This window comes from Oryzias latipes, chromosome 7 (assembly GCF_002234675.1).
Source record: "Oryzias latipes chromosome 7, ASM223467v1".
Classification (NCBI taxonomy): domain Eukaryota; kingdom Metazoa; phylum Chordata; class Actinopteri; order Beloniformes; family Adrianichthyidae; genus Oryzias; species Oryzias latipes.
The window spans coordinates 8,001,255-8,010,398 of NC_019865.2; the positions used below are offsets into that span (position 1 = coordinate 8,001,255).

Below are 9,144 nucleotides of genomic sequence, written 5' to 3' on the forward strand. Positions count from 1 at the left end.
TCTTGCAGTTGGAACCCATCTGTTGTGTGATCCTGTTCTCCAATGAAATTTATCATTTACAGATCCATTAGATTTGGTTAGGCTTTGTTGTCTTCTTCATGCATCAGGAATACTGTGACATTTGACAAATACTTACCTGTAAAAGGCTGGAGGATGCTAACAAATCATTATTCAAAAGAGCTTTTTCATTTTTCTAAAATAAAGTTCACCAAAAAAAAAAAAATATTCTCTGAGACCACTGCACAGTTGAAAGTATTAATTAGGATTCCAAGAAAATAAAATGCATTTTAGAGCTCTTTTTTTGTGGTTAAAGTGGGATCTTTTGTCTTTAAATGGCAAATTTAAAAATCCCCTCCAATGATTCATTCTTCAACATAAGAAAAAAAAATCTCCTTCATTCTAGTGACCAGAAAACTATGAAAAAAGTTCCAGAATGTAAGTGTTCAAAACTCTATTAAATCAAAGCTATTAAAAAAAGTTGAATCAAATTTGTATTACATTTTCCATCTAATCAAATATACTGATAAAGTCAGATGTTTCAGTTCAGCACCCCTGTCAACTGCAAATTCCTCACCTTTTGTTTACATTCTTAGACACTGATGGGGGAGTAAGTCATTTGAAAAGTCGAAAGAAACATAAGAGAATTCAAGGGAAAATGTATTTGTTTCTCTTTATTTTAAAATGTTTCTTCTCTTTATATCCCACCCATAGTTCACTGCGGATTCTTTTTCTCTAAAGCCACACACATTATTCCATGAATGTATTTCCCTTTCTCTTTTAAGCATCACAAACAAATCCATGCAAACAAATTCAGCTGAAGAGAAATTATTTAAATACAAAGATCCCCTCCTTTTACAAATAATCTCCGCACAATTTAACACAAGACCACACGGGCCATCTGTGAGAGAAAAATTTGCAACGACACGGCAGATGAAAGTGATTTAAGACCAATATTTGAATCCACGTCATCACCTGGTGGAAGGATGGAACATATGGTCATGCTGGAAGAGTCAAGGTCTCGCCAATCTTTAACCCTCGTGCTATCCTATGACCCCACCTTACATTGATGTATCCCTACCATGACAAAGGTGGATAAAGGTGAAGAGGATTTTATGTAATCCATGGACACCAGTGAAGATCACAAATTATTGAAGAAAAAGGTTCAGCGCATTGTCTTGTGGGGTCCAGATGACCCAACAATATATCCACGAATTTTGAAAAAACAAGTAGTTTTTGTGTAACACATAACATATGCATACATTAAAGCGCTAACAGGCCATGACATTAAAAGCAACTCGGGTGTGTTCAATTTTTGATAAATAATTGTGATAGTAAACCATCATCACAGCAGTGTTTTTTTTATTAATCATTAATAATAATTATTAATCAACAGATTCCCTTTATGTTGAATCATCACACAAATCTCTGAAATATAAAAGAGACCAAAACGTTATAGTGTTTACAAAAGATCAGCATCGGGCTCTGAAAAAAATCCTCTTTTGAAGGGGGGTACCAGACTCCTGGCCTCAAGGGACGGCATCCTGCAGATTTGTTAAAAAACCAGCTGCTGATTACTTTGATTAAGCCATTTTGCCAATAAGAAGCTACAACGGGAGGTCAGTTTTAATGTGTGTAGGACACTGAAGCTCGAGGACTAGAGTTTGACGCCTGAGCACATACTTTGATTTCAGTGTGGTCTATAAAAATGTCAAAAGAATCGACGGTAATGAAAAAGAAAGGGGTTACTCTGTCATTTCATTGAGTTACTTTAATTGTAACATTATTTAAACAGGATAATTCATACATTTTGCAATTTTTTTTACATAACACAAAATAAGCTATCACATTTGAATTGTACATCAACATAAAAATACTATCTATTTCTAAAACTTTACATGTAATAAAATTAGCAAGATACATTATCATTCAATGGTTTACAAATAGGAACAGACATAACCTATAATAAGTGACATTTACATTATTCAGTTTTTCCTCTGCACAACAGCTGTGTTGAAGATGACATCACTAAAGAAGTTATTTTCACGAGCTCCTTTTCCTACCCGGATTAAGACAACTTGATCTCTGAAGCACTGGCCTTCGCTCCTTGTAGGCTGTTTCTCACTTTCATACTCATGAACGTGGGGAATTGATCATCTCTAGGATTGGGAGGGGGCTGATGCTCAGAGAGCAGGTTGTGGAGGAATACTCAAAGATGCGTGAATAGAGCAAAATACCGCTTTCTGGGTGTTTTTGTGAGAAATTAACATTTTAATTTGGTTAAAGGAACAAAGAAAAAGATGGTTTTGCATGATACAAGCCATTTTAATAATAAAAAAGAAGGAAATGTCATCTATTAAAACTTGTTTTGCACTAATGGTACAATATAAAAACACTTCCTCTAAAAATAAAAGCTGGAATTTCAAACTGAACAAAAATTACTTTTTTTTTTTTTTTTTAGTAAAGGTGTAAAAAATCCCACCTACTGGCTAATTGTTTTGGTGTAACTCTGAATAAGGCCTTGAAAGTACTGCTGTGTGTTTTTGTCGGGTTTAAAGATAATGATGTAACATTTTGGGAGGAAATACCACAACAGAAAAGAGTACAGACTTGATAGAACTGCCAGAGCATTAAAAATCTGGATGTATTTCCCGCGATAAAGCATGTACTCGGTTATAAAGATGACCCAGGTGCAGATGAGAAGGAGAAGACAGAAAGTTATCGCTTTGGCTTCGTTGTAATTTTTGGGGAGATCTTTCGCCATGTAAGAGAAAATGAAGCAAAGACAGCACAGTGACACAAGTAAAAACAAAGAAAAACAAGATGCTTGAATGTTCAAGTTACAGCTGAGTATTATTTGCTCTGGATACCACAACATTTCATTGTAGGGACGTGGAGGATCACAGCAAAAGCTAATGGTAAGTGAGAGTGCCTGGAACATGAACGCCGCGCTGATGAGAAGCCACTGTCCGTGGTATTTTACCCACCAAATGTGGATGTTGGGGATTTGTGCAGATATTTTGAAAATGCAGACAATCTGAAAAGAGCGCACCACAAAACATGCCAAGCAGACGGTGTAAAACAAAATAAACGGAAGGTATCTTAATACACAAGAAGAAGGTGTGGGAACACCAAAGTAAAAGAAAACACTGATGCTACACAGGCTGAGGCAACCAAGATTCAGGAAGCAAATCGGTCCTCCGGCGGATCTGACCACAGGTGTGTTGTAGTTGATGGCGAAGACAACAGACACACTTACTGTGAGGCCCAGCAGGAGCCCCTCCAAAACCATGGTTAACACAGCACCAATGTCTGTCAATGACACATACTCCAGCAGCCTTGGGAGGCATGATGTACTTCCTTCTGCAGCCCACTCGGTGTCTTTACAGCTGATGCACTTGAAGGGATCTTCTGTTTAAAAGCACAGACAGACAGTTTGTTGATGAATGAAAGACTACAACAGAATTACATTTTCTTAAATTTCTTAGATAACAAAACATAGTCTAACAACTATAACAATAATATTAGTTGCAATAATAATAATAATAATCCATTTCATTTGGAAGCTCAGAGGGGGTATGATATAGAGAAGGAAAGAAAGAGGTCTTTAAGGTAAAAAGGAAGATGGGGTTCTGGAGATGATGCTGGCAGCTGAGTTTTGGACCAGTTTGTGTTTATTGAGGGGTTTTTTCAGGTAGATCAAAGAGTGTATTGCAGTAATTGAGATGAGAAGTGACATGTCTGTGAACAAGAACAGAAGCAGAGCGGACAATAAGGGAGGGATGAAGACGATAAATATTTAATAAGTAAAAATGGGCTGACCCAGCAACTTTATTGATATTAGACTGAAAAAAAGGATGAACTGTCCAGGATGACACTCAAACTCTTAACCTGCAGAGAGGGAGAACAACAAGAAATTCAGTTTTATCCCTAATGAGTTTAAGGAAGTTTAAGGTGAACCAGTTTTTGAGTGCAGACAAACAAGAGGAGGGATGAAAGGAATCAGGTTTACTGGACAAATAGAGCTTGGTGTCACCTACAGAGAGAATAGAGCCTGTGGAGGGGGTGGAGAGAGATATGGCGTCAAAGGCCGGACTGAGTTGGAGGAGAATGAGGATAGTGAGGAGGCCAGAATCTTCATCAGAGCAGTTTCAGTGCTGTATAAGGGACAGAAACGGACTAAAAAGGTTTAAGAAGATTATTTTGCTTTAACCCTTGTGCTATCCTATAGGGTCAAGATGACCATTGACGTGTTCTCCCTACCATGACAAAGGTGGATAAAGGTGCAGAGTATTTCATGTAATCTATGGACACCAGTGAAGATCACAAATCATTGAAGAAAAAAGGTTCAAGGTCTTGTGGGTCTAGATGGCCTCACTCCCAATGTTAAAGTGCCTAGGATAGCACAAGCGTTACATGATCATGAAGTTGGGATGAGTCTATTTTCTCTAGTAGTTTGGAAATGAAGGGAAGGTTAGAAATTGGGTGAAGGTTATTCTGTGCTATAACAAAATAAAAAGGTAAAGTAGTGCAGTCAAAAAAACACAACCATCTAAATTACTGATTACACTCAATGTTTTGTGATGGAAGGTGTGGATTCTCTGTCTAATTGAAGGGGAAAAAAAAGCGATTCCTATTCTTTTTTAGCCTTCTTTTCACATGAAAAATGGAAACTATTCTTTCAACAAATCTTTTTTCCCCAAAAAACCAGTTTACCTGAAATATTTACGTAGTTATTAGTTTTACAGATTTCACAAGTGAAGCAGCATTTGTGCATTCCATTTGGCTTTTTTGCATATCCGGCTGGACACTCTGGGGAACACAATGAAGTCGGTACCTGCACAAAATCAGAGGGAAGGTTGAGGGACATGGAGAACTTGTCTCCAGAGAGCAAACAATATATACATAATTATAAGAGATGAAGAAAAACAGTTATTTTTTAATTATTTTGAAACTAAGCCCAAAATGACAACAACCTAGATCAACACTGCACAAACATTATCTTCACGTTTAAAAATTACTAGAAGAACTACTCACCTCTCCATTTGTGAACCACTTAATTTTGGTCTTATTGATGGAGAGATGGATCGATGATTGAAAATGATAAGAGCCGACTTCCTCTGCATTCCCACTGCTGTTCCAGAAAACTACTGACAAGGATCCAAATTTGGGATCCCCATTCTCATCAAACTGCACAGTTTGGTTTAGCAGGGTGAAGTTGGATTTCTTCAACTCCTCCAGAATCTGTCACAGTTTATTCAAAAAGGCAGATATATTTTCATGAGAGTGCAATCTTTATATAATTTTTGATAAAAGATCAAATTCTTGATAAAATGTCAGTAAATACGGTATTAGTTGCATACAAACAATTATCAAATTAAAATGCTTTTGCCTTTAACACATAATTCATAACCAAGAAAACCTTCTTCTTTTAGGAGTAATTATACTCACCATGTGTGGGTGAACTGTAATATTTTTATGGCACCTGTCAGAACCGCACCTCAAAGTGTTGTGTAGGGCATGTGCAATGGCATAAACAGCAGCGTAAACGGGGAAAGAGAAAGATGGATCGGCATTAAGAAGAGTTTTTACACTCAGGTTACTGCAGTTACACTTCTGATTACAAAACATTTTCTGTTCTGTGTCTCCACCGTCTGTCTGACTTATTGCAGAATAGATAAAATCAGTAAAACCAGGTATGGTCACAACTGGTTGAGCCACGCCGAGTACCGTCCCGATATTTTGGATTCCATTCATGCTCGGCAGCTTTTTGTTCAAGGACCAACCATCGTCTGCGATCCACACCTTATTTGTGACGTTCAGCTGAACTGCCGACTCAACAACAGCTTCAGCATAGACTTTTGGAGCAAATACAACAATGACCTTTATGTTCTGTTCCTCTATCTGCTTGAACACTTGTAGGTAATCTGTATTAACGTTGATTGCTTTGTAGAATGCCAGGCAGATTTCACTGTCTTCAATCTTGTTTTTAAACTGCTCCAGCCCATCTTTGCCAAAATCATCATCACTGTATAAGAAGGCAACCCAGCGCCAATTAAAGTTCAGTATGATCCCAACAATGGAATTTATAACATCTTTGTTAGAATGCACTGTTCTCAGGAAAGAGGGATAAAGATTTTTTTTGGAAAACACTGAGCCGGAGCATCCATAACTGACCTATTAAAGAGAAAGGAGAGAAATTGGTTTTTAGTTGTTACAACAAATTCTACTTGGAAACATAAAAAAATTTCAAAGTATTTTTTTTTTCTAAAATACAAAAAAACAATATTTACCATAGGAAAGAGATTTGTCATGAAAATAGGGGCTATGGAGAGGGCATGAGTGCTTGTGAAAGGACCAACCACTCCAATCGCGTTAGGCAAACCCGTGGAAGCGTCTTCCCAGGGTCGGATCAAGTCATTGACTGAGAGGAGTTTGAAAATCCCTGGAAAGCTGTGTATATCCGAGCAGTGGTCAAACATCTGATAGCCAAGAGATATGTTGGGCAAGAGGGAGGAGGAGTTGTTGATTTCCTCCACAGAGAATCTCATCAGCTGAAACCTCCGATAATTTGGGAGTATGAAAAGTTTACTTTGGAAGAGAGAAAAAAAAAGACAAACAATACTTTGCATGTGCCAAATTGCAAAAATATTTTAAATTGAAATAATCAAATTAATGCAACATTTATAAAAGTATAGGACACAACAATATAAATTCAACATTCTACTTTTGTTGGAAACCTCTTCATTTCATATATTATGTCTTCTCTACAACGGTTTTTTGAAATCATTAACTTTAAATGGATAGATGTAATATATCATTTATGACAAACCCACCTGGAGCAGTCGATGGCTTGTGGTCTTTGAAAATTAGCTGCGGCGACATAATGAATGTTAAAAAGTCCACCTATCAAATAATCTCCTCTCAGATGAAACTCTGAGGTCTGAACGGTGCTCTGAGTTGCAGCCTGCAGGAAACCCTCAAACAAATACAGGAGAGTCAGGAAGACTTTCATTTTGGTTCTTTGAGTTTATATGTCTTCTGTGAAATCTAAGAGCTTCAGTTTCAGCTTTTATCCAGCTGAAGGGCATTTATGATAGTTAAGCCCCATCATTTCCATGCTGCTGGAACTAAAATGAGTATTAATAAAATTCTTTGCAAAGAATTTACAAATCAGTATGCAAAAGAATTACAACCGCTGTTGTTCTGACTGACAGGGTTCAACAAACATAACAATAAAATCTCTTTGACATGGACAAAGTTAGACAGATGTGATGTAATCTCTGGGTCAGAAATTTCAAAATATTACAAACTCTGGTCAAATTTTGAAAAATGTACATACAATTCCAGGAACTTGCATTAATTCTCTTAAATTGGGCTAGCACAACCACTCGATCTAATACAAACGTATCATACGAATAATTAATCCGGCTAAATGTTTGGCTTTGTTGGCTCGTTTTTATTAGAACTCAACCGTGACAGAAAGAGGTTTTTCACATAATTAATGAAAAAAAAATGTTTTTACATTGACAAGGATGCAACAGGAGTTTATTTTAGAAAAACAGAATCAAACAATATTTAGAGAACTTTGTAACCACACCAAATCCAGATTTGAAAGATCAGAACAAAGGAGAGTTCAAAATTACTTAAAAAAACATCTATCAATAAAGCAAAGTTATGTTTCTTAGATATTAAATTGTAATGACTTCACATCAGAGGCAGAGTGCAACAAACCAAGAAAACCAAAAGTCAAACTGATAAAATGCCCATTGAGACAACTGTGTTGCAATATTGGGTTACATAATTAAATCTGAACTGAATTTAATTGTTAAAGTCATAAATAGAAACTGTCGGACTAACAACAGCTGGTGGCAGTGGGCAAAAACCTCCAACCTCCTTACCTTAGTCAAAAAACTGTTTTTGTATATCTTGAGTGTGTCACATCTGTTGAATTTAAAACAATATATACATTTTAAATCTACAAAGACATTGAGAAAAAAATAGAGAAAGCATTTAACAATAAAACCACCCACTTTTTTTTAGTATTTTTTCATTTGGCATCCTGTTCATCATTTCACAGTTCAGCACACATACTTTACATCTCAATGAGAAAAGAAGAAAAAACAATTTAATCGACAAAAAAAGATCAACAATAAGAGAAATAAAAACTTATAATGTAATTGATGTGCTTCAGATCCACAAAGCAGGCATATGTGGGGAAAAAATAAGATTTTGAAAACATTTTTAAGTTAGGCATTATTTTGTGAATACATATGTAGCCTATATTTCAATCAATCAAACAATTTATTATTTGCATAGCACTTATTACAGCAGAGGCAACCAAAGTGCTTAACATAAAACCAAATAAAATCTGAAACAATATGATACAATAAAGAAACAATAACAATACAAAACAATTAAATCAAATGTACAATAAAAGCAATAAAACAATGAAATAATAAAAGTTAATAAAATTAACAAAATTAACACGCCGGCCCACTAGATCCACTCACTGGAGTAAAAAGATGAGTTTTCAAAAGTGTCTTAAACTTACTGTGATAAACTGATGACAGAAATAAGAAAATGATGACAGCTCCACACACCTTCCTATAACTTGTTATTGAACGCCTGGATTCTCTTAGATAAACTGAGAACTATTGATAAATCACACTTTCTTTAAATACATAAAAAGATGGATTGTTTAATGGTGATGCAAACACGACAGAAACAATGACAATAATGTTTTGTAGAATATTATTGTCTGGCAATATTTAATGAGGAAACGTTTGTATTTTGTTATTTTTTTTGCTGGGATACATTTGACACCGTAAATCTGGGTCATGACTTTGGGGCGACAGTGGCTCAGGTGGTTGAGCGGGTCGTCCAATGATCGAAGGGTTGGCGGTTCGATCCCCGCTCCCACCAGCCAAAATGTCGTTGTGTCCTTGGGCAAGACACTTCACCCTCCTTGCCTCCAGTGTGGCTCCACTGGTGTATGAATGTCCCAGTGATGGTCAGAGGGGCCGTAGGCGCGAAATGGCAGCCACGCCTCTGTCAGTCTGCCCCAGGGCAGCTGTGGCTACAAACATAGCTTACCATCACCAAGTATGAATGAGGAGTGAATGAATAATGGACATAATGTAAGCG

At 36.5% G+C, this 9,144-nt stretch overlaps 1 protein-coding gene across 1 annotated transcript; it reads right to left on the reverse strand.

The window, feature by feature from the left end:
* Positions 1-2,479: 2,479 nt before the first annotated feature.
* On the reverse strand, positions 2,480-7,012 carry tas1r2a (taste receptor, type 1, member 2a). Its single transcript, NM_001104858.1, is given in 6 exon segments — positions 2,480-3,408; positions 4,714-4,834; positions 5,035-5,241; positions 5,449-6,174; positions 6,291-6,588; positions 6,834-7,012. Coding segments are annotated over 6 exon segments (2,460 nt in total).
* Between the last annotated feature and the right edge of the window lie 2,132 nt (positions 7,013-9,144).